At 42.5% G+C, this 26385-nt stretch overlaps 1 protein-coding gene across 8 annotated transcripts in view; it reads right to left on the bottom strand.

Moving 5' to 3' along the window:
- The window catches only part of TFDP1 (transcription factor Dp-1), a 102568-nt gene that overhangs the window by 41013 nt on the left and 35170 nt on the right, over positions 1 to 26385 (bottom strand). For all 8 annotated transcript variants that reach the window (XM_075852553.1, XM_075852545.1, XM_075852546.1 and 5 more), the window contains 4 exons: positions 18031 to 18152; positions 16537 to 16702; positions 12577 to 12723; positions 11867 to 11935 (listed from right to left, as the gene is read on the bottom strand). In XM_075852553.1, the coding sequence (XP_075708668.1) occupies positions 11867 to 11935; positions 12577 to 12723; positions 16537 to 16702; positions 18031 to 18152 (504 nt within the window). The remainder of the gene's footprint in view (positions 1 to 11866; positions 11936 to 12576; positions 12724 to 16536; positions 16703 to 18030; positions 18153 to 26385) is intronic.

Below are 26385 nucleotides of genomic sequence, written 5' to 3'. Positions count from 1 at the left end.
TACTACCAAGCAAAATCTGCGCTCCAAAAGCCAAATGGCGCTCCTTCTGGGCCTGGCAGTGTGCCCAAACAGCGGTTTATGACCACATATGGGGTATTACCATACTCTGGAGAACCGCTTAACAATTTATGGGGCGTATGTCTCCGGTGGTACAAGCTGGGCCGAACGCATTGGGCACTGAAATAGCATAGATGTGGAAAATGTCAATTTTATATCTGCAACATCCACTGTGCACTAATTTCTGAAAAACCTTTGGGGGTCAAAATGCTCACTACACTTCTAGATGAATTCCTTGAGGGGTGTAGTTTCCTAAATGGGGTCACTTCTCGGGAGTTTTCACTGTACTCGTACCTCAGCGCAATGCAACATGGCGTCAAAAACAAATTTTGTAAAATCTCCACTCCAAAAACGAAATTGCACTTTTTCCGTTTAGACCCTTGCCGTATGTCCAAATAGCCGTTTACAACCACATATGGGGTATTTCCGTAATCAGGAGAAATTGTGTAACACATTTTGGGGTGTATTTTCTCCTGTATTCCTTGTGGAAATGAAAAATTCTGAGCTAAAGCTACAGGTTATTGGAAAAAAAAAATGTTTATTTTCACGGACCAATTCTAATAAAATCTATAAAACACCTGAGGGCTCAAAATTCTCACTACACCTCTAATTTAATTCTTTCAGGGGTATAGTCTCCAAATTGGGATCACATCTGGGGAATTTCTACTGTACTGGTACTTCAGGGACTCTGCAAATGCGACATGGCCCCCAGAAACCAATTCAGCAAAATCTGAGCTGCAAAATCCAAATGGTGCTCCGTCCCTTCTGAGCCCTGCCATGGGTCCAAACAGCAGTTTATTACCACATATGGGGTATTTCCGTAATCAGGAGAAATTGCTTTACAAATGTTGAGGTGCTTTTTCTCCTTTATTCCTTATAAAAATTAGAAAATTCTGTGTTTTTTCCAAAAAAAAGTCTCTTTTCATCTTCACAGACTAATTCCAATAAATTCAGCAAAAAACCTGTGGGGTCAAAATGATAACTATACCACTAGAAAAATTCCTTGAGGGGTATAGTTTCCAAAATGGGGTCACTTTTGGGGGGATTCCACTGTTTAGGTCCCTCCAGGGCGTTGCAAACGTGACACGGCACTGAAAACCATTCCAGTAAAATCAGAGCTCCAAAATCCAAATGGTGCTCCGTCCCTTCTGAGCCCTGCTGTGGGTCCAAACAGCAGTTTATTACCACATATGGGGTATTTCGGTAATCGCGAGAAATTGCTTTACAAATGTTGGGGTGCTTTCTCTCCTTTATTTCTTGCAAAAATTAGAAATTTTTACGTTTTTCCAGAAAAAAAGTAGATTTTCATTTTCACAGACTAACTCCAGAAAATATAGCAAAATACCTGTGGGGTCAAAATGCTAACTATACCCCTAGATAAATTCCCTGAGGGGTGTAGTTTAAAAAATGGGGGTCACTTTTGGGGGTTTCCACTGTTTTGGCACCACAAGACCTCTTCAAACCTGACATGGTGCCTAAAATATATTCTGAAAAAAGGAGGCCCCAAAATCCAAGAGGTGCTCCTTTGCTTCTGAGGCCTGTGTTTCAGTCCATTAGCGCACTAGGGCCACATGTGGGATATTTCTAAAAACTGCAGAATCTGGGCAATAAATATTGAGTTGCGTTTCTCAGGTAAAACCTTCTGTCGTACAGAAGAAAATGTATTACATATGAATTTTGTAAAAAAAAATGAAATTTGAAAATTTCAGCTCTACTTTCCTTCAATTCCTGTAAAACGCCTAAAGGGTTGAAACACTTTCTGAATGGTGTTTTGGATACTTTGAGGGGTGCAGTTTTCAAAATGGGGTGTTTTCTAATATATAGGGCCCTCAAAACCACTTCAGAACTGAACTGGTCCATGAAAAAAAATCGCTTTTTGAAATTTTCTTAAAAATATGAGAAATTGCTGCTAAAGTTCTAAGCCTTGTGAGGTCATAGAAAAATAAAAGGATGTTCAAAAAACGATGCAAACATAAAGTAGACATATGGGAGATGTTAATTGGTAACTATTTTATGTGGTATTACCATCTGTTTTACAAGCAGATGCATTTAAAATTGGAAAAATCATATTTTCGCTAAATGTTGGTGTTTTTCACAAATAAGCAATGAATTTATCGACCAAATTTTTGCACTAAACTAAAGTACAATATGTCACGAGAAAACAATGTCAGAATCAATTGGATAGGTAAAAGCATTCCGGAGTTATTACCACATAAAGTGATACATGTCAGATTTGAAAAAATGGGTCTGGTCCTCAAGGCCAAAATGAGCTGGGTACTCAAGGGGTTAACGAAGTTTACAAGAAAGATTTTACATAGAGTACAAAAATCCTCTTATATGTATCATTGAGGGACACAGGAACTATGGGACTTCCAAAAGCAGTCACTGGTGTAGGAAAAAGGACAGAAAAACTGCTAGGCGGAAGAATGAGCAACTGCCGCCTTGCAACACCTTGTAGCCAAAGCCTGAATCTGCTGATGCAAAAGTATGCACCCTGTAAAATCTGGGAAAAATCTGAGTGAATAGAGGACCAAGTTGCGGCCTTGCACAACTGAAGAGCCGAAGTCGGATTGAAAACTGCCCAGGAAGCCACCAGGGAACGGGTGGAGTGTGCAGTAACCCGTAAAAGTCCATTCGGCTGAGAGGATCCAATGAGATATGGTCACCTTAGCCAGCAATCCCTAAGGTCGTCGGTCCGAGATGACCAATAGTGAGTTAAATCTCCTGAAAGAAAAAGGACAAACCCATAGACCCCTTCCTGGTATCAAAGGGTGAGGAACAAAAAGAAGGTAGGACAATCACCTCATTGAGGTGGAAACTAGAGAACACCCCTGGGAGGAAGGAAGGCACCAAAGAACCATTTTGTCCTGGCGGAGGATGAGGCAGCGACAAGGAGCCTATGATACTTGCCTGACGGAACCAGGAAAGCCACCTTCCAGAAGATAAGACATATGGAAGCATCTCTGCTCAGGGGCTCAAAGCGGCGAAAGTTGAAGGGCATCCTATAGCAAGTTCAAAACCCATGGGGAGCAAAAGTAGTCTATAGCAGAACGGCCCTCCATAGAAAGGTCTTCACATGCAACTTAGTAGCCAAAAGTTCTCTGAAGAAGAATGAAAGGGGCAAAGACCTGACCCTTCAAGGGCTAACCCCACATCAAGGCCAAACTGGAGGATGGGAAGAGAAAAGGTCATGAAAATAATCTCTTCTCTCAAGGATTTCAAAGTGTGATGATAGCTACAAGAGGCAGACGACATTTTTCTCGCCTTGTTCATAGATTGAATGACTTGAGAAACTGCAAGCCTTCAAGACGGCAGCTTCAACAGTCATGACTTCAAATGCAGCAACCATAAATTCAGGTGGTAAAAAGGACCCCCTGAAAGGCACCAGAGAATGTCTGCGACGAGGTTGATCGGAAACCCTTCGCCTGGATCTTCCTGAGCACCCATGGAAAAAATGAAAACGGAGGAAAAAGGTTAGGTAGAATGGAGAGTCCACAAGACCAACAGAGTAGAGTGCCTGCTGCTACTGTCAGAGAATCACATGTCCTGGAGGCAAGCCTCGGCACCTGGTGTTTCAGCCAACATGCCATTAAGCAAGACTGAGAAAGTGTCAAAAATATATTTTAATATCTTTGTGTGTGTGACCCTAAATTGCTTTACATGGATGGACAGTTGTCACTGGAGCTCAAAGATCTGCTGACAACAGCCTACAGAGGGGATGGCTATTCTAACTCGTTTGCTTTATGGCTTTGCATTTCAGTTGTTACAAAGGCAACGTGGCAAAACTTGATGACATTGCATTTGTTATGGCTAAAGATATATGGGGAGTTTTGGGATATTACCATATTTAGAATGTTTATGTTTGCAAGTAGGAGATTACCACCTACTCTGATTATCCTATAAATAAAGATGGATCCGCCCCCCAGGGCAGAGACTGTTTGAACACGGACGCTGCGTGTCATGGTCTCTCTCCGGCCGGCCTCTGTCAGATCCACCATTGAGAGAGCATTCATTAATTTGGAACTCAGACCAATGCAGATAATGTCCAACGTTAACAGACATACTAAATTCTGCAGCGACAACTGCAAGACAGAAACCGCTGGTGAGATGCGTAGTTGGGGGTCATAGGTGTCTTGAATGTCCACGGAGGACAGGAACTAGTTCGGTTCCATGGAAAAGATGGCAGCGCTAAGGAACGTCATCGAAGCAAAAGGACATTCAGGTTCAGTCCCAGAACGGGACAGATCAAACTATCCTATTTGGGGATGACAAAGAGCAAAGCGTAGTGACACTTGAACCCCTCGGAAGGAGAAACTAGAATAAGAGCACCTCGGTCTAGAGGATGGGCAACAGCTTGCTCGAAAACCTGAAACTAGCGAAGGAGATCAAGGAGGATGGGACTGGAAGAATCTGTTAGAGGGGATAAAAGAAAATTCTATTCTGTAGCCAGAAGAGTCCCTGAGCCAAATGTCCTCCACCAGTGAAACCCATATGTCCTTAAAGAGGAGAGACTCAAGTGGGGGCACCACTTCAATCCGGAAAGTGCGTGGCTCTAAAGACTGGAGGTGGAAGGCCTCTCCCCGAACGAGAGGATGAGAAATGACAAAGGAGCTGAAAGTCGGTCATTTCCTAAGCCTCTGGACCTGGATTGTTGGAGAAGAGAGCTCTTAAACCAGGTGTCCTCTGAATTCATCTTGTCCAGCCAGCTACCAAACAGTAGTCAGGATTCCAAGGGAGCTCGCCTGAAGAAGGGGGTCCAGCAGATAAAGCCCTAGGGTGATGTAGTCCGATTCATAGGTGAGGTTCACCGAGAGGATGGTGCTCTTTAGTGCTTGCAAGAACAGCCCTGTCCCGACCTCTTTTCTGGCATCTCGGACTTACCCTGGAAGGTGGATGGAGGACCAGAGGTGACCTGAACAGCAGGGAGGAGGCCCATAAGAGTCACCACGGATTGGGAAATCCTGGGGAGCTCCACAACTAACAGATAGGGTAAGGGCTCAATCCAGAGGACTGGCAGTATCACCCTGGGTAGTGGAAGAGCACAGAAGGAGCAGGTGGAGTCAGCCAGGTCGGTAGGAAATTTACACCTGCAAATGGAACAGCCTAAATAGACAACTAAGGCAAGAGCGCCTGGTTGGCGCGACACATCCACTCTATATTCGGACATGGCGTAATGGAGCAACAAAATACAACCTCAGAAAAGGGGGGCCCTTTGTCCTCGTAGAGGGAGAAATAAACAGAGCAGCTCTAGTAAGGAGATAATGCCACAATACATATCCCTTCAAAAGGTCATAAAATACATTTTGGGATTGATAAAAATGTTCACTTCAAATGCTGTAGCCCGAATGATAGAAAAGTTATACCCCATACCAATATATTTTCTGAAAATAGACAGACACTTGGCACATAGTAAAAATGCGACCCAGCCGTTTACAATCATGGGCGCGGCCAAGAAATTTTGCATCTAAGCATACAGTTTCGTAAAGAGAATGCATTCAAATTCACTATTGTGGATAAATGTCTGACCCAAGCAGAGCAAGAAACGCAGAACACCTGCTAAGAATAAGGCCCCATGAACACAACCGTGCCAGTAATCAGGGTCCATAATTATAGGAACCGCCGGCGACAGCCATCTGCATTTGCATTTTAAAGTATGGCAGCACGGTCCGTAAAATTCAAAAATAGGACATGTCCTATTTTTTACAGCAGTTTCTAAGGCAAACACCTTCCTGTAAATATAAAAGTCAGTCGATATCGGAATTACAGTCCGTCCTTACGGCTCCATTCATTTCCGTTTGCAATTACGGATGATTTTACGGTTGTGGGCATGGGGCCTCAAAGTTCAAGTTACGCATAGTCCTTACCTGCCACTTATGCCCATATTCTCAGTGACCCAGATGCTGGTAAACATTTCAGTCAGAGTTGACAATTGTACTGATTCAGGGCAGGGGTGATTAGATGTGCAACTGCTCATCTCCTCACACCTGAAAGGAAAGAGAAGAAAAAAAACAAAAAAAAAACAAAAACACCACCCCGCTCCCTACTTTAAACGTGAGCACATATCCGCTCATTTCTCAAGGGGGTGATCACATGAAGAAACGTCCCTGTATCAATCCCCTGGGGTCACTGCAGGCTGTATGGGGGGGGGGGGGGTAGGATGACAAACAGGCTGTGACCCCTCCATCCCATACAGGGACACTAAACAGGGAAGTAAAACTTTTTATGCTGTTCCCCAACCTCAGTGAATGCTGCACCCCGAATATTGCTCATAGAAAATCCTGGTTTTATTAGAAAGCTATGATGCGAAGCTTTAATATGATACCAAGACCCAAGGTCTAGCCCCTAAATTCTAGTCACAGCAAAGTCATGACGTATAACAAATGTCCTTGGCAGTATGAGGTTATGTCCAAAAACTACAAAGCAGGTGTCAAAAATATTTTAACCGGTTAAGGACTAGGCTGTTTTACAGCTAAATGACCAGAGCAAATTTCACAATTTTGCTATGCGCTTCTTTAGATGACTATAACTCAGCAGGTGAATAAAGTTCATCTTTGAATTTTACACTCTTTTTAAAGGACAGATAGGGCTTTGTTTTAGTGGCATTTGTCAGTATATATAATTATTTTTTTTTTCTCTAAAGTGGGCAAAATTGGAAAAAAATGCAAGAATTTAACAATTGCGTCGGTTTATGCTAGCATTTTTCACACACGGTATAGACCACGGTCAAAATTAATCTCCTTTCACATTCTTCCACTTCTCCCGTGCATGGGGATACCAAATATGTGAGCCTTATTCACTGTGCGGGCATGTGCCAGGGCTTGGCATAAAAGGAGGCTTTTTGGCCTTTTCGGTCCAGGAATTTTGCATTTGATTTTATAGCCGTATACTGTTTTCTGGGGGGCCTAATGCTGCTGAAACATTAGAAACACCCCATAAATGACTTCATTCACACAAGTAGACCCCACAAGGTTTCCTTCAAGGGGTTTATCATATTTTTAGCAAGTCCAGTTTTCTTCTGAAAGTTTCTTGAATAAGATGGAACAAAATAAAATCAGCACTTTTTTAGCAAATGCGTCAGTTTAGGCTAGCATTTTTCACACACGGTATAGACCACGGTCAAAATTCATCTCCTTTCACATTCTTCCACTTCTCCCGTGCATGGGGATACCAAATATGTGAGCCTTATTCACTGTGCGGGCATGTGCCAGGGCTTGGCATAAAAGGAGGCTTTTTGGCCTTTTCGGTCCAGGAATTTTGCATTTGATTTTAGAGCCGTATACTGTTTTCTGGGGGGCCTAATGCTGCTGAAACATTAGAATCACCCCATAAATGACTTCATTCACACAAGTAGACCCCACAAGGTTTCCTTCAAGGGGTTTATCATATTTTTAGCAAGTCCAGTTTTCTTCTGAAAGTTTCTTGAATAAGATGGAACAAAATAAAATCAGCACTTTTTTAGCAAATGCGTCAGTTTAGGCTAGTATTTTTCACACACGGTATAGTCCACGGACAAAATTAATCTCCTTTCACATTCTTCCACTTCTCCCGTGCATGGGGATACCAAATATGTGTGCCTTATTCGCTGTGCGGGCATGTGCCAGGGCTTGGCATAAAAGGAGGCTTTTTGGCCTTTTCGGTCCAGGAATTTTGCATTTGATTTTAGAGCCGCATACTGTTTTCTGGGGGGCCTAATGCTGCTGAAACATTAGAAACACCCCATAAATGACTTCATTCACACAAGTAGACCACACAAGGTTTCCTTCAAGGGGTTTATCATATTTTTAGACAGTCCAGTTTTCTTCTGAAAGTTTCTTGAATAAGATGGAACAAAATAAAATCAGCACTTTTTTAGCAAATGCGTCAGTTTAGGCTAGCATTTTTCACACACGGTATAGACCACGGTCAAAATTCATCTCCTTTCACATTCTTCCACTTCTCCCGTGCATGGGGATACCAAATATGTGTGCCTTATTTACTGTGCGGGCATGTGCCAGGGCTTGGCATAAAAGGAGGCTTTTTGGTCCAGGAATTTTGCATTTGATTTTATAGCCGCATACTGTTTTCTGGGGGGCCTAATGCTGCTGAAACATTAGAATCACCCCATAAATGACTTCATTCGCACAAGTAGACCCCACAAGGTTTCCTTCAAGGGGTTTATCATATTTTTAGACAGTCCAGTTTTCTTCTGAAAGTTTCTTGAATAAGATGGAACAAAATAAAATTAGCTTTTTTTTTTAACAAATGCGTCAGTTTATGCTAGCTTTTTCACACACAAAATGGACCACGGACAAAATTCATCGCATTTCACATTCTTCCTCTTCTCCCGTGCATGGGGATACCAAATATGTGTGCTTTATTCACTGTGCGGGCATGTGCCAGGGCTTGGCATAAAAGGAGGCTTTTTGGCCTTTTCGGTCCAGGAATTCTGCACTTGATTTTATAGCCGCATACTGTTTTCTGGGGGGCCTAATGCTGCTGAAACATTAGAAACACCCCATAAATGACTTCGTTCACACAAGTAGACCCCACAAGGTTTCCTTCAAGGGGTTTATCATATTTTTAGCAAGTCCAGTTTTCTTCTGAAAGTTTCTTGAATAAGATGGAACAAAATAAAATCAGCACTTTTTTAGCAAATGCGTCAGTTTATGCCAGTATTTTTCACACACGGTATAGACCACGGCCAAAATTCATCTCCTTTCACGTTCTTCCACTTCTCCCGTGCATGGGATACCAAATATGTGTGCCTTATTTACTGTGCGGGCATGTGCCAGGGCTTGGCATAAAAGGAGGCTTTTTGGCCTTTTCGGTCCAGGAATTCTGCACTTGACTTTATAGCCGTATACTGTTTTCTGGGGGGTGTAATGCTGCTGAAACATTAGAATCACCCCATAAATGACTTCATTCACGCAAGTAGACCCCACAAGGTTTTCTTCAAGGGGTTTATCATATTTTTAGACAGTCCAGTTTTCTTCTGAAAGTTTCTTGAATAAGATGGAACAAAATAAAATTAGCAATTTTTTAGCAAATGCGTCAGTTTATACCAGCATTTTTCACACACGGCATAGACCACGGTCAAAATTAATCTCCGTTCACATTCTGCCACTTCTCCCGTGCACGGGGATACCAAATATGTGGCCTCATTTATCACATAGAGATGTAGGAGGGCGGAGGATAGAAGAAGATTATTTCACATATCGCTTTTTTTCAAAGCTGGTTTTACAAAACTCAACAGAGTTTCTATAACACTTCCAAAATATCTGCTCGTCCACACTTACATTCTGCTCAGGGGTGTAGAGTTGCAGAAATAAATTATTCAGGGAATTTATTAGCGGTCTTATTTTGAACAACCGATCCCGGTTTGCATCGGTACTTGGGGGGGCCTGTGCGTTGTCATTGAAGTGGAGGAACCTCATTATTGTCTCATAACGAGACCTGGGCATTACTGCAGAATATACTGGGGTGGCTTGGGCGGGTCTTGTTGACCAGTAAGACCTAATGGAGGGCTTTTTGACAATACCCATATTTAGGGTGAGCCCCAAATTCTTTTTTAATTCCTGCAAATTGGTGGGCGTCCAATCTCTGGCATGGGTGGATGAAGGTTTCTGCCTTATATATTGCGTGGCATATAAATTTGTTTCGTGGACAATCTGATTTAGGATGTCGTCCGTTATAAATAAATGGAAGTAATCCATTTGGACAAAATTTGTATTGTCCACGGTTATGCCAGGAGTGGCAGTAAATCCGTGGATTCTAGGCCCAAAAGATGGGGCAGGTGCCCATACAAGAGCCTGGACTGGAGGGACCAGGCTGTCCCGTGCTACAGCGCTACTTGGCCCTGCGCTTTCATGTTCTGCAGTTTCGACTGCATCAGGGACAACGTCCCCTGAAGATGAACCTGAAGTGACGCTGTCATCGTCACTACCTAAAACAGGTTCCATCTCGAACGCCATCTCTGATGCGGTCTCCGACTCAGACCACAGCATGGCGTATGCCTCCTCGGCGCTAAACAACTTCCTCGCCATAACGTAACTAACACTAACACTAACTAAACAAATTTTATTTTTTTATTTTTTTTATAAAACACACAAACTAAGGCCCCATGCACACGACCGTGCCCGCAATTGCTGTCCGCGATCGCGGGCACGGCCGGCCGCTGACTGACAGCCGCATTTTCGGGCCGTGCTCCCATACAAAGTATGGGAGCACGGCCCGCAAAATGCGAAAGAACGGACATGTTCCATAATTCCCGGAACATTTCCACGGCACTGACACCCTTCCGTAGTGCTACTGAAAGGTGTCAGCGTTCAATGAAAGTGAATGGCTCAGTTTTTGCGGACCGCAGTTGCGGTCCGCAAAAACGGAGGTTTTTTGCTGTCGTGTGCATGGGGCCTAACTGCTATATATATCTACACTACCGCTAACAAAAAAATAAACCGCTATTGCTATATATATTATATATATGTGGATATATATATAATTATATACTCCCTACCTGCCTATTCTAATAGAATAAAAGAAAGAAAGGTAGATAGATAGAAAAAAAGATAGATGGATAGATAGATTGTATAGATAGATAGAAATCTATCTATACAGAGAATGTTTTATAGTGTAACTGTTTGTTTTTTTTTCACTGTAATCTTCTGGCAGCAATTCTCCCGAGTCTCTTTTTCTCCTCAAACTGAAACAATATTTGAGGAGAAGAAAAGAGGCAGGAGATTTACTGCCAGAAAACTCAAAATAAAACAAATGTGGTCGCTGTGATTTTCACAGCGACCACATGTTCAGGGACCATCAGATTGGTCCCTGATACTCTGCCCAGTGCCCAGAGCTGTTGGTAACAGCGAGGGCACAGGGCTGTGTGCACGCGATCGCGGGCACAGGGCTGTGTGCACGCGATCGCGTGCACACTGTTTTATAAGCAGAAATGCATGTGATCGCTGTGATTGGTTGTCACAGCGACCACATGTTCAGGGACCATCAGATTGGTCCCTGATACTCTGCCCAGTGCCCAGAGCTGTTGGTAACAGCGAGGGCACAGGGCTGTGTGCACGCGATCGCGTGCACACTGTTTTCTAAGCAGAAATGCATGTGATCGCTGTGATTGGTTGTCACAGCGATCACATGTTCAGGGGCCAAAAGATTGACCCCTGACATTCTGCCCAGTGCCCATGGCTGTTAGCAACAGCCAGGGCATAGAGCTGTGTGCACGCGATCGCGCGTGCACAGTCTCTGAAGTGCGGCCGTATATATACTATACGCCGGACTTTAGAGACCCTGACCGCTGGCCGTATATTTACGGCCAGCGGTCGGGAACCTGTTAATTATCTTTATATGTGTGAACATATATTGCTTTAAATGGACAGTTGAGTTGTCACTAAAGCTCAAAGATCTGCTGATACAAGAGCCTACATGGGGGATGGCTATTCTATTTCAAGTCGTTTAGTTTATGGCTTTGCATTTCAGCTGTTACAAAGGCAACGTGGGAAAACGTGCTGACATTGTATTTCTTATGGCTAAAGATATATGGGGAGTTTTGGGATATTACCATATTTAGAATGCTCATGCTTTGCAAGTATGAGGTTACCACCTACTCCCATTTTCTTATAAACAAACATGGATCCGCCCCCTAGGGCAGAGACTGTTTGAACACTGAAGCTGCGTGTCATGGTCTCTCCGGCCGGCCTCTCTCAGATCCACCATTGAGAGAGCATTCATTCATTTGGACCTCAGACAAATGCAGATAATGTCCAACGTTAATGGACAATGTAAATTCTGCAGCGACACAGGAAACTATGCATGCTGAGAATACCTGTAGTATAAGTTCCTGTAGTTGAGACTGTTTTTGTTTTATTCTTTCAAGACGTCTTTGTCTTTCAACCTAAGAAAATATTTATAAAGAAGTATATTAGACAAAAAACAAAACATCTATATCATCAGATTAAAGAGGATCGTTCGGATCTCAGCATGTCTGCTTTAGTAAAAACTTGTATACCGCATAAGAGATTCTGGAGCTTTTTTCGAGACACTCCATTGAGCCGATCCTCTGGTTTGTAAGTGATGTCACTTTTACACAGTACAGATTTGATCAGTACATTGCAACCATATTTTTAAGTGAAAAAAAATAGTAAATCTGTCCATTATATTTTTTCTGTTTAGGTTCCACTACTGGTAGTGCTTTAAAATACAGTTGCAAAATACTGAAGCTGTCTGGGGCGTAGAAATCCGTAAAAAATAAGACATGTCCAATTTTTATTTTATGGACCGTGCTCCCATGCTTCTAATGGGAGGGAGGCCCGCAAATGGCCGTGCCCCTGGGGCCTAAGAGTGGCCTCCCGGAAACATCCCAGCAAGGGTCCAAGAGATGTGTCCACTATACATAGAAGATGCATAACGCCACAGTAAGCCAAATCAGCTGGACTGACTGCTTGGCTGACAGCAGCTCCCGTGTGCCTCTGAAACACAATCCAACCCGAATACCAATCAAATCTCAGCTCATCACCTATTCAAGACCAGACATACCTCTAAATTTTGACATTCCTGAGCAGAGTTTGTTGGTAGACCAATCCACTTTATTTCCTTTTTTTCTTTAGAAATAATGTTCATAGCCATAAGGACATTTAAGGCATCATAAACACGACGTCTTATATTCTTCTGATCATATGCTTGCTGTAAAACAACATTTAAAGTAGTGTATATCTTATAAAGCACATTGTAGGTTGGACATAACACATTCCTAAGAAATATAAAATTATGAATCATTTAGTAGCTTCCTCCACATGCTGACAGATGACTGGCCTGTTCTATAAAATTACATTAGAACCGGAGCAACAGAGAACGTGACTGGCCAAAGCCCTTATTGCGGTTATTCCTGACGGGCATGGGCTACACAAAAACTTTGAAGCACAACCGATTTTATTTAAAGAGAACCTTTCACCTCCCCATACATGTGCAGCTGAGTGCAGGATGTAATGGGGAGGGCTGAACAAACCCTGGGGCACTTTACATTTTTTTTTCTACCTTGCGCCGTTATTTAGATATTGGTGCCGTTATATTTGGCGCGCGCGTGTGTGTGTGTGTGTGTGTGTGTGTGTGTGTGTGTGTGTGTGTGTGTGTGTGTGTGTGTGTGTGTGTGTGTGCGCACACACGATTAGTCTTCTGCAGAACTGGCAAGGTGCCGTGTCACTGCTATGGACAGTGCAAGAGCTGTGGAGAGGAGAGCGTGTTCTCATCTCTTCAGCTCTTGCGAGAGATCAGTCTTGTATCGTCTGCCGAACTGACAAGGGGGATTGTCTCTGGTACGACCAGTGTAAGCACTCCCTACACTGTCCGTAGCAGGGACACGACCCCTTGCCAGTTCGGCAGAAGACTAATCTTGAAAGCTGAAGAGTGAAGGAGCGTGTGCGATTGCGGATACATTCTCATTCCTCGACCTTGCTGTACACTGTCCATATCTGATTGGACAGTGTCACAGCCATAGTAACACGCCCCATTGACTGTTCAGGGGGTTATTTAAATATCGGGCGCAAAATATAAGGGCACCGATATCTTAATAACGGAGGGAGGTAGAATTTTTTTAAAAAGTGCCCCAGGGTTTGTGCAACCCTCCCCATTACATGCTGCACATGTATGGGGAGGTGAAAGGCTCTCTTTAACCATCGAGCTCTAGTCCAAAAGGAATACATTGAGCTGCACGGAATCTTGTGGATTGCAGCGGTCACTCTATAGTTAGAGACTCTTTGTAACGCAACCAATAGGTTCTGTGTAGCCCAAAAAAATAAAAAAAAGTGCTAAAAAAGTCTGCCGTTCTCATTTAACAGAACCTGCCAAATAAATAGAAAGAGTCCACGTGTCTTATCAGGTCATATTAAAGTATATTAATGAGTGGTGCACATTTAATTCACTGGAACCAGATTAGATTCTCCTCTGGAGGACGGGTTCATCTGAACGCTCGCTGGTTCCCCTTGCAAAATCAGCTGATCACCAAGAGTTTCAGCAACTTGAACCAAGGCCATCAGCTGATCTTAAGGGGGTTTTCCCACGAGGGACATTTATGATACATCCACAGGATATGTCATAAATGTCAAATAGATGTGGTCCCACCTCTGGGACCCGCACCTATCTCTAGAACAGGGCCCCCTAAACCCGGTTCTAGCTTTGTCTGCTATCACTGACTCCCGGCCACTTCCTGACTTTATGGTCCGGAATTATGAAAACAGCGTAGCCCGCTGCGCTACGCTGTTTCCGTAACTCCCATATCAGTGAATAGCAGTTACAGAAGCTGCGTAGCATGCGAGCTACGTTGTTTCCATAACAATTTAGTTCTATGGGGCTTACGAAAACTGCGTAGCTCGCTGAGCTACGCGGCTTTCACCTTCATGGTCAGAAATCAGCCGACACACAAAGATAGAGCGGGGTCTAGGGGCCCCGTTCTAGAGATAGGTGCGGGTCGGGTCCCAGAGGTCGGACACGCATCTGACATTTATGACATACTGTGGATATGTCAAATGTCCCTCGTGGGAAAACCCCTTTAAGGGCAGCTTACGTTTGGGAATAGGGTTCAATGGTTAGGACAGGCCATTTAGACTTTATCTGGGTAAAGTTCTGCAATATTCTAATTTGTTTTCACATCTTTACAATTTTCAAGGTAAGTGTTTGTAGTCAACGATTGGCAAACACTCTTGTTTACATCCTAAGGATAAGAACCTATACAGACCTAATATTTCTCATAGCTGAAATTTTGTAACAATTGAATCCTGTAAGGGAATTCCGCAATAAAGTATAGAACAATGTAAGTGAATGAGGTTTTGAGAAACGCTATTTACTCACAGCGTAAATAAGACTACAGCAGGTTCTAGGCATGCTGCAGATTTTTAGCCTGGATCAACAGCAGAATTTTTACACTGAATCCACCCCAAGTAATCCTCTGAACAAGACCCTGCATTAATCTCTCTCCTGCCCCGATAGCGCGTTTCATATATTAGTGCAGATAAAATGTATAGCCTTGATCCCAGGCTGTTTAGCTCATATTTCCTAGACTGGATACAATTGTGTTTTGGGAAACATTAGATCTGTGGGGCTTCTAAGACTATTCTGTCAATAATTAGGAACATTCATGTTTTCAACCAAACAGATTTCACAACTGTAATGAATTCAAACAAAATTAGAAAAATGATAATTTTTTCATTATATAAGCATTACACTTTGCTTAAAGAGACTGTCACCACATTATAAGTGCCCCGTCTCCTACATAAGGAGATCGGCGCTGTAATGTAGGTGACAGTAATGCTTTTTATTTAAAAAAACGATCTTTTTTCACAACGTTAGGAGCGATTTAAGTTTATGCTAATGAGCTTTCTAAATGCCCAAGTGGGCGTACTTTTACTTTCGACCAAGTGGGCGTTGTACAGAGGAGTGCATGACGCTGACCAATCGGCATCATGCACTCCTCTCCATTCATTTACACTGCACTAGCGATATAGTTATATCACTATGTGCAGCTACATACACAAACCCTAACATTACTACAGTGTCCTGATAATGAATACACATGACCATCCAGCCTGGACGTCATGTGTACTCAGAATCCTGACACTTCTGAATCTTTTTTTGTGAGATTCCGGCAAGTGAAACCAAATCTCGTTTAGCTCCGTGATCTCGCGAGATTTCGTATCCGTTGCTGGAATCTCACAGAAAAGATTCAGAAGTGTCAGGATTCTGAGTACACATGACGTCCAGGCTGGATTTCATGTGTATTCATTATCAGGACACTAGTAATGTTAGGGTTTGTGTATGTAGCTGCACATAGTGATATAAGTATATCGCTAGTGCAGTGTAAATGAATGGAGAGGAGTGCATGATGCCGATTGGTCAGCGTCATGCACTCCTCTGTACAACGCCCACTTGGTCAAAAGTAAAAGTATGCCCACTTGGGCACTAAGAAAGCTCATTAGCATAAACAAAAATCGCTCCTAACGTTGTGAAAAAAGATTCAGAAGTGTCAGGATTCTGAGTACACATGACGTCCAGGCTGGATTTCATGTGTATTCATTATCAGGACACTAGTAATGTTAGGGCTTGTGTATGAGGCTGCACATAGTGATATAACTATATCGCTAGTGCAGTGTAAAGGAATGGAGGAGTGCATGATGCCGATTGGTCAGCGTTATGCACTCCTCTGTACAACGCCCACTTGGTCGAAAGTAAAAGTACGCCCACTTGGGCATTAAGAAAGCTCCTTCGCATAAACTTAAATCGCTCCTAACTTTGTGAAAAAAGATTGTTTTTTTAAATAAAAAGCATTACTGTCACCTACATTACAGCGCCCATCTCCTTATGTAGGAGACAGGACACTTATAATGTGGTGACAGAGTCTCTTTAATACTTACTTTTTGTTTTTTCCGCTGGGCGTTACCAATTCCCATGTCGCATATACGTTCTTTTGCTGTTAAGGCAGAATCTCAAGCTGAACTGTCAACTTACCGAATCATTTGGTGATATGTGGTTATCCGTTGAACTAAATTCTGCTACCAGTTCATCTGCCACCTCATTGTAAGAAGTTGTGCCCTTTTTCTGTACTTTTTCACAAACCTTCATGGAAAAGTGACGTAAGCCCTTGCCATTTTTCTCTCCTTTTTTATTCCTCTTCCTATAGAAAATAGACATTAATGGGTATAGGGTTGATTCTTACAACCTCAGTGCTTCAGAGAAGTTCTAATCTGTGGGCAGTTTGCTATATTGCATGAGCAGATTAATATATTGTTTTGTTGGAAAATATTTGAATCCAAACTATAAAATTAAAAGTTATAAGAAATCATAGTTCACCCAATGATTGACAGCAATACATGCTCTATTGTGTATATACATGTGAGTGCAAGTGGGAACTGTAAACATCAATCTCCTATTGCTCTATGTCATGCTGTACACAGATAATGGGGGAGCTAGGAGATCAATGTTACAGATCTGCTGTAAGCAGGTCATAGGCATAAGATAACCGTTGGCCAGTAGCCAGACCAACCGCCTCAAATTAACATGCCTGTTCATTTGAGATCTATGAACATGGGCTGTTAAACATTTAGCGCCATTTATCTCAGATATAACTTCTCCATTCTGACGTCAAATAACCCCTGCAATACTTGTTCCCCATGTTGGGATGAAGTTAGGCCGTCCCCAAATGATTCTTGACCATCTTAACAGGGTTATGTGGGGACCAAAAATATTAGCAGTGTACTCACTGCAGGATAATACATTCGCGAATATACATTCTGGTCCCGTCTTGCGGATTATGAGATTTTAATAGATTGTTACTGTGCTGGCGGGGTACCAAAAGTCTAGTTAGAGTCCGCCTTCATGACGACACGACTTGTCAGGTAACTGGCCCGCTGTACTCCTGCTACAGCGATTACATCAAGTAGAGCGGGTGTCGTCATGAAGGAAGACAGTGCGCCACTAGACTCCCAGGCCCCACCAGCACTGTAAAAATCTATTAAAAACTCAATCAGCACGACGGGGGACCGGAATGTATATTAGCGAGTGTAATCACATACTGCAGTGAGTACACTGCTAATAGTTTTCGGTCCCCACATAACCCCTTTAAATGTTTCATCAGACATAGCTGAGGCAAACTTCAGACGCGGCAGCCCCTTCTGCATGATCCACCAACTACATCTACCACTGTCAAACTAGAACGTCATGTGTTAGATGCAGTTGGGAACAGTCAAACATCTCACATAAAACATAGCACTGGCTGAGAATTCTGGAACGCTTGAATAGTCAAGGATTCCTAAAGTAAAATCATTCTCATTTCATACAAATCTAGCAGTCTCAAGTTTACAACTACATGCAACAAAAAAAAAAACAAAAAAAAAAAACAACTATATTTGTTTTCCTGTTCTATATAAAATGTACTTTGCGCCAAAAAATAAAAAAGGGAGAAATACAGAATATACTACAATACGCCAACAGTATTTGGCTTACCCAGCAGACCATGGAGAGGAGTCGGTAACTTGGTTCTGTGAAACAAAGTGCGTGTTGGGAGTATGTGGACTTCCTAATAAAATTGTATTTGGTGCGGACTGTCTTTGTGGCGTGCCAATAACCTGTGTTTGAAAAAAAAAAAATAAAGTAGGGAAAATGCGGTTACATGTCAAATGTGCAAGGCAGACTAGTGATAACTCACGTTTAAATCAAAAATTCAACTTTGACTGATCTTCAATTGGAATATACAATTTGCAAAATGCAAGCAGGTCTGGTTACGACACAAGCTCTCAGGGCTGCAGTCTGCTGATGTTACATTAAAGTCTAAAGTAAAACATAAAATGCACTACGTACAAAGCGTTTGTTTGTGGCGATTGTTTTTCTAAATGCAGCACGTTCTGGGTATGACATTTTTCCATAGACTTATCTACAGGACTTAAAGAGGCTCTGTCACCAGATTATAAGTGCCCTATATCTCCTACATAAGGAGATGGGTGCTATAACGTAGGCGACAGATTGCTTTTTTAAAATAAAAAGTACTGCTATTTTCACCACGTTATTAGCGATTTTAGCTTTATGCTAATTAGTTTCTTAATGGACAACTGGGCGTGTTTTACTATATGACCAAGTGGACGTTGTACAGAGGAGTGTATGACGCTGACCAATCAGCGTCACGCACTTCTCTCCATTCCCGGGATGTCTATTCACAATACCGACACTTCGCGAACGTTTCTGTGGTACTTACAGCAGAGCAAGAGTAATCTCGTTGTAACCTGTCATTTACAGCGAGATCTCGCGATATCACGCTTGCTCTGCTGTAAGTACCAAAGAAACGTTAACGAAGTGTCGGGATTGTGAACGGACATCCTGTCCTGGCTGGAAGGAATGTCTATTCACTGTCTAAAACACTTCAGTAATGTTAATGTGTCAGTATAAGACAGCACAAAGTGAATAACGCCGTGTCACTATGCAATGTGTAAATGAATGGAGAGAAGTGTAGGATGCCGATTGGTCACTGATCGGTCAGCGTCATACACTTCTCTGTACAATGCCCACTTAGTCAATAGTAATACACGCCCAGTTGTCCATTAAGAAACGAATTAGCATAAAGCTAAAATTGCTAACAACGTGGTGAAAAGATTGTTTTTTTTAAATAAAAAGCACTGCTGACACCTACATTAGAGCGCCGATCTACTTAGGTAGGAGATAGGGCACTAATGTGGGGAGTCTCTTTAAACACCAGAAAAAATTGCATGTATATAATGACACCAAAAACGGCACAAAAAAAAAAAAAAGCTATAAAAAAAAAAACAAAAAAAAAAAAACACTTTACATTTTATTAACGCTGGCGTTTTTAGATGCAATTTAAAATAGACAGAAAAATGCTGTGTGTGAAGGCTTTATGGATGGGAAAAAAACAAAAATAAGTGTGGACTATACAAGCTCAAATCCATTGCATAAAAGCTTTAATTGGACAGCGCAGGTGTTTTCAGCCACCTATATATCCCACCTTTCACAAGAACGGGGTCTCCTATTCCACCAGGCAAGCTGGCAAGTAGCAACCACAGCTCTCTACCTTAACATCTAAAGGGAGATTTTGAATGGAGACGAGGCTGTCTCAGTCGGTCACAGAGACAACGGAGCGGCAGTACATATGCGGAAGCGCCGCTACATTCAAAATCCTCCTTAATGTGATCGTGCAGTGAGGAGGAACGGGGGTCGGGACTAGGACCTCATCTATCATATGGAGATAGATTATATATATATATACACACATACATACACACACACACACACAATATGCATATAGTATAAAAACAATATGTCCTTTATCAAAGTCCTGCGGAGCTTACCCAGCCTTCACAGACTACAGAATGCCAGATCTACCGTAGCTATTCATTGATAAATCCACAATTCTCGTATTGGAGCATAACTTAGTCATATTTCATATTCAGTAGCCTGTAAAAGCTGGATAAGAATCCCTATGAAGTTGTAATTGACAGATCTGCTTAGATATTCAGTGATAAATCCTCCATAATGTAGTAAAGCTAAGCAGATTTACCATTTAGGATCCTGGGAAAGCTGGGTAACAGACAATGTGGAGCTGTAGACTAGGGCTATAAAGGCAGCTTTGGCTGCAGGTCATATGGCCAAAGATCGGTGTGTTGTGCTGCCTGCATAACCGGAAATAAAAGTTGTCGCGTTGCGACTTGCAAGTTACCACGGCCGTGATACGTTGCAAGAAATCAAAACTCACTGGATTTATTGCAACGGTCGTGTCACGACAACTTGCGGGTCGCAACGGTGACCACGTTCACTTTAATTACTAGCGATGCAAGCAGGATGACGGTCATCATGACTGAGGAATACTAAATCCAAATCCTGCTATAACTGGGTAGATTTGTCTTTCAAGAACCAGGGAAAGCTGGGAAACTTGCACATAGGAAGGGTTTCTTCATATGTGGCGTTTTCTGACTTTTTTTCGTTTTCTTTTAGATAAACCACAGTTGCCCTCCACACACATAGGGTATGTTCACACGCAGAGTCAAAAACATCTCAAAATACGGAGCTGTTTTCAAGAGAAAACAGCTCCCGATTTTCAGACGTTTTTTGTTCCACTCGCGATTTCGCTGCGTTTTTTCAGACCGTTTTTGGAGCTTTTTTCACTCGAGTCTATGGAAAACTGCTCCAAAAACATCCCAAGAAGTGTCCTGCACTTTTTTCGCAGCAGTTTTTTTACGCAGAAAAAACGCAGCGAAAAACGCTCCGTCGGTAGAGAATGCCGTTAATCACATTGAAATCAATGGGCAGATATTTGGAGGCGTTCTGCTTCTGATTTTTCTGCCTTTTTCGGGCGTTACGGCCCGAAAAACGGCCGAAAATAGGCCGTGTGAACATACCCTAACTCGACATAAAGTAAATAAAACAGTCAGTTCACATGGCTGATCTAGCCAAGCGGTAAAAACAGCACGTTTATTTTATTCTGCTTGTCAGTACTATTAGGCCAGTTCACACAGAGTTTTTTTACACTGACACGGAAACCGCGTTGGAAAACCCGCCAAACGCCTCCCATTGATTTCAATGGGAGGCGGAGGCGGAGGCGTTTTTCTCTCGCGAGCGGAAAAGCCGGCCTGCAGGAAAAAGGGGCCTCCCCTATCTTCGGGCGTTTACACCTCTGACCTCCCATTGACATCAATGGGAGGCAGAGAAAGCGTATTTTGCGGGGTTATATGCCCGCAACGCTCAATGGCCGCGGGCGAAAAACGGCGTGCAGGCAGAGGAAAATCTGCCTCAAAATGCCAAACTGAATTTTGAGGCAGATTTTCCTCCTGAAAAAAAAAAAAACTGTGTGAACATAGCCTAAGGCTGGGTTCACAGAGTATTTTGGGGGAGGAATATCTGCCTCAAAATTCCGTTTGGAACTTTGAGGCAGATATTCCTCTCCCTGCACGCCGATTTTCGCGCCGTTTTTCACCCGCGGCCATTGAGCGCCGCGGGCATAAAACAGCGAGAAATACGCTTTCTCCTGCCTCCCATTGAAGTCAATGGGAGGTCAGAGGCGGAAGCGCCCGAAGATAGGGCATGTCGCTTCTTTTTCCCGCGAGGCACTTTTACTGCTCGCGGGAAAAAGACGCCGACGCCTCCCATTGAAATCAATGGGAGGCGTTCTCGGGCAGTTTTTGCCGAGTTTCGCGACGCGGTTTCCGCGTCAAAAAACTCGGCAAAATACCCCGTGTGAACATAGCCTAAGGCTATGTTCACCGTTTTTTGCAGGCGGAAATCCTGCCTCAAAATTCCGTTTGGAAGTTTGAGGCAGATTTTCCTCTCCCTGCACACCGATTTTCGCCCGCGACCATAAAAAGCAGCGAAATACGCCTTCTCTGCCTCCCATTGAAGTCAATGGGAGGTCAGAGGCGTAAACGCTCTGCCTGAATGTTGTTTTTCGGCCGCGGCCATTGAGCGTCGATGGGCAAAAACGCAGCGAAGTAAGCTTTCGCTGCCTTCTATTGATGTCGATGGGAGGTCAGAGATGTAAACACCCGAAGATAGGGCATGTTGCTTTGTTCCCGTGAGACGGTTTTTCAGTATGCGGCAAAAAACGCCTCCGACTCCCATTGAAATCAATGGGAGGCATTTTCGGCCGTTTTCCCGACGCGTTTTCCACGCCAAAAAAAAAACGTGTGAACTGACCCTTACGGTTTTGTTTTGTTTTTTTTATAGAGCTCTCCCTGCTGCTTAACCCCTTAGTGACCAGCCGATTTTAGGCCCTAATGACAAAGCTATTTGTTTTTCTATAGTCCCATTCAAAGAGCTATAACTTATTCTTCCATCAACATAGCTGCATGAGGACGTTTTTTTGCGGGATTAGTTGTACTTTTTAAAGGCTACCATTTTGGGCTAAATATTTTTTTTTATTAACTATTTATAGGGGGGGGATAGAAAAAAAAAAAACTGAAATGCCACCATTGTTTTAGGAGTTTTAAATTGACGCCGTTCACTGTGCGGTGTAAATAACAAGTTACCTTTATTCTTTGGGTCGGTACAATTACGACTATACCACATATGTATAGTTTTTTTTATGTTTTACGACTTTTGCACAATAAAAGCACTTGAACGAAAATTCGTTTTTGCACTGTCTCTTTCCAAGAGCCGTCATTTTTTTATTTTTCTGTCAATGTAGTGATTTTTTTGGTCTTGTTTTTTTTTGCGGGATGAGACGTAGTTTTGAGTGGTACTGTTTTGGGGTACATGGGACTTATTACCACCTTTTCGGAGGCAATGGAAAAAAAATGACAATTTTGCCATTGTTTTTTGCAGTTTTTTACGGTGTTCACTGCGGTTTAAATTACATATTAACTTTATTGTTTGAGTCATTGCGGTTTCGGCGATACCATATATTTGTATTTCTATTTATTTTTTACACTTATTTTTTATGGGAAAAAAATGGTTTACTGTAATTATTAATTTTTATTTCACAATACTTATTTTTTTTAGTCCCACTAGGGGACTTTACGATGCGATCTTCTGATCGCCGCTATAATACTATGAATTCCAAAGCATTATTGCCTGTCAGTGACTGACGTCCTAAGAGGCATATGCCCAGGGCATACCTGGGGGCTTTTATCAGGTCCCCGGCAGCCATGACACCCCATCGGAGGCCCGCAAATCGCATATGCGGGCAGCCGATGGGTGAGAGGGAGCTCCCTCCCTCTGTAAACAAGTTAAATGCCGCGGTCGCTATTGATCACGGAATTTAACGGGTTAAGCAGCCGCAAACGAAGTAAACTTTGATCGTGGGCGTTGGAGCAGGTGCCCTGCTGTCAGACAGCTTAGCCCCAGCTCCAGCCTGCACGGGACACCCATGCAGGACTTAGACTGAGCAGCCGTGAAAAGGCGTATTGGTGGTCATTAAGGGGTTAAACATGATAATATGTTACAAGTCGTTATGTATGCAGGGATACCAATTATGTGCAAAAATATATTTTTTTATTTTATGTTTTTACTTCAAAGCATTTATTTTGGGGTAGGATTGTATTTCTCTCTTTTTTGCATTGTTTTTAAATTTGTTACTTAACCCCATTCACTCTTTGGCCACTTTTGACCTTCCGGAGTCTCATTTTTCAAATCTGACATGTTTCAATTTATGTGGTAATACCTTCGGAATGCTTTTACCTATCCAAGTGATTCTGAGATTGTTTTCTCGTGACACATTGGACTTTATATCGAGCAAATTTTGTCAGTAACAGTCAGTATTTAATTGTGAAAAGGGGGCCAGTTCCGTTGTGAAGTGTCTTTGAGGGCCTTATATATTAGAAACCCCCAATAAGTCACCCCATTTTAAAAATGTCACCCCTCAATGTATTCAAAACAGCATTTAGAAATTTTAACAGGAATTAAAGCAAAGTAAAAGGTGAAATTTACAAATTTTCTTTTTGCAGAAATTCCTTTTTAATCCATTTATTTCGTAACCGAAACATTTAGAGAAAAAAAAAAAATCTATATTTATTGCCCAGGTTCTGCAGATTTAGGAAATATCCCACATGTGGCCCTAGTGTGGTAATAGACTGAAATACCGGCCTGAGAAGCAAAGGAGCACCTAGAGGATATTGGGGCCTTTTTATTAGACTATTTTAGGCACCTTGTCAGGTTTGAAGAGGTCTTGCGGTGCCAAAACAGTGGAAATCCCCCAAAAGTAACCCCATTTGGGAAACTAAACCCCTTAAGGAAATTATCTAGGGGTATAGTGAGCATTTTGACCCAAAAGGTTCATTGCAGAAATTATTATTAGTAGTAGGTCCTAAAAATGAAAATCTTCATTTTTTTTCAAAGAAAATGTAGGTTTAGCTAAGGACTAAAGGGGAAAAAAAATAAAAAATAAAAAGCATCGCCACATTTGTCAAGCAATTTCTCCTGATTAAAACACCCCACATGTAGTCCTAAACGGCTGTTTGGACACATGGCAGGGCCCAGAAGGGAAAGAGCACTATTTAGCTTTTGGTGCTCAAATTTAGCAGGAATGGTTTGCGGAGGCAATGTCGCATTTGCAAAGCCCCTTAGGGGACAAATCAGTGGAAACCCCCAACAAGTGACCCATTTTGGAAACTACACCCATCGAGGAAATTATCTAGGGGTATAGTGAGCATTTTGACCCAAAAGGTTCATTGCAGAAATTATTATTAGTAGTAGGTCCTAAAAATGAAAATCTTCATTTTTTTTCAAAGAAAATGTAGGTTTAGCTAAGGACTAAAGGGGAAAAAAAATAAAAAATAAAAAGCATCGCCACATTTGTCAAGCAATTTCTCCTGATTAAAACACCCCACATGTAGTCCTAAACGGCTGTTTGGACACATGGCAGGGCCCAGAAGGGAAAGAGCACTATTTAGCTTTTGGTGCTCAAATTTAGCAGGAATGGTTTGCGGAGGCAATGTCGCATTTGCAAAGCCCCTTAGGGGACAAATCAGTGGAAACCCCCAACAAGTGACCCATTTTGGAAACTACACCCATCGAGGAAATTATCTAGGGGTATAGTCAGCATTTTGATCGCACAGGTTTTTTTGCAAAAAAAATTTAATGTAGGTTTAGCAAACTTTTTTTGACATTTCCACAAGGACTAAAGGAAAAACACTGCAACATTTGTAAAGCAATATCTCCCAGGTATGGCAATATCCCATATGTGGTAATAAAACTGCTTGTTGGGCACACAGTAGGGCTCAGAAGGGAAGGAGTCCTATTTGGCTTTAGGAGTACAGATTTTACTGGATTGGTTTCTGGGTGCTATGTCGCATTTGCAAAGCCCCTGTGGGACCCAAGCAGTGGAAACCCCCCAGAAGTGATCACATTTTGTAAACTACACCCCTCAAGGTATTCAACCTAGGGGTGTAGTGAGCATGTTAACCCCGCAGCTGTTTTTGCAGAAATTAGTGTGAACTCGATATTACAGAGTGAAAATGGGATTTTTTTCCATAGATATGCCAACATGTGGGGCCCAGCTTGTGCCACCATAACTAGATAGCTCTCTAATTATTATGCAGTGTTTCCCGGTTTTAGAAACACCCTACATGTGGTCCTAATCTTTTGCCTGGACATTTGACAGGGCTCAGGAGTGAAAGAGTACCATGTAAAATTGAAGCCTAATTTGGCGATTTACAAAGTATTGGTTCACAATTGCAGAGGCTCTGATGTGAAATAAAATAAACCCCTGAGAAGTGACCCCCATCTTGGAAACTACACCCCTTAAGGCATTTATTAAGGGGTGTAGTGAGAATCTTCACCCCACAGGTCTTTTCCATAAATGATTGCGCTACGGATGGTGCAAAGTAAAAATGTCAATTTTTCCCTAGATATGCTATTTCAGTGGCAAAAATGTAGTGCCCAGCTTTTTCCACTGGGGAGACACCCCAAAAATTGTTAAAAGGGTTGCCCTGGGTATGGCGATGCCATACATCTGGAAGCAAACTGCTGTTTGGACACGCTGTAGGGTTCAGAAGGGAGGGAGCGCAATTTGGCTTTTGGAGCGTGGATTTTGCTTGGTAGTAGTTTTGTTTGGAGTTTTACTGTTATTTTAGTTTATAATGTGGGGGCACATGTAAACCGGCAGAGTACATCAGGGGCATAGTCAGGTGGTATAATAATGGGGTAAAAAAACAATAAAATTATCCATAGATGTGTTACGCTGTGAAGCAATCCTTTCTGCACAGGCCAGTGTCGCACTGATAAATATCCTTTCTTATCCCCCTTTTGGTCCGCACTTTTGCAGTTTGGGGAATTTTGATGTTAAAACATTGTCCTGGTAGAATACGGGCACCCTCACTTCCAGCAGATGTGTGGGCCCTCCCCTTCCTGGTTCCCTAATTT

The sequence above is a fragment of the Rhinoderma darwinii genome, chromosome 2 (genome assembly GCF_050947455.1).
Source record: "Rhinoderma darwinii isolate aRhiDar2 chromosome 2, aRhiDar2.hap1, whole genome shotgun sequence".
Taxonomy (NCBI): Eukaryota; Metazoa; Chordata; class Amphibia; order Anura; family Rhinodermatidae; genus Rhinoderma; species Rhinoderma darwinii.
Note: the sequence above shows the minus strand (reverse complement) of the source record. Positions and strands in the feature narration are given on the sequence as shown.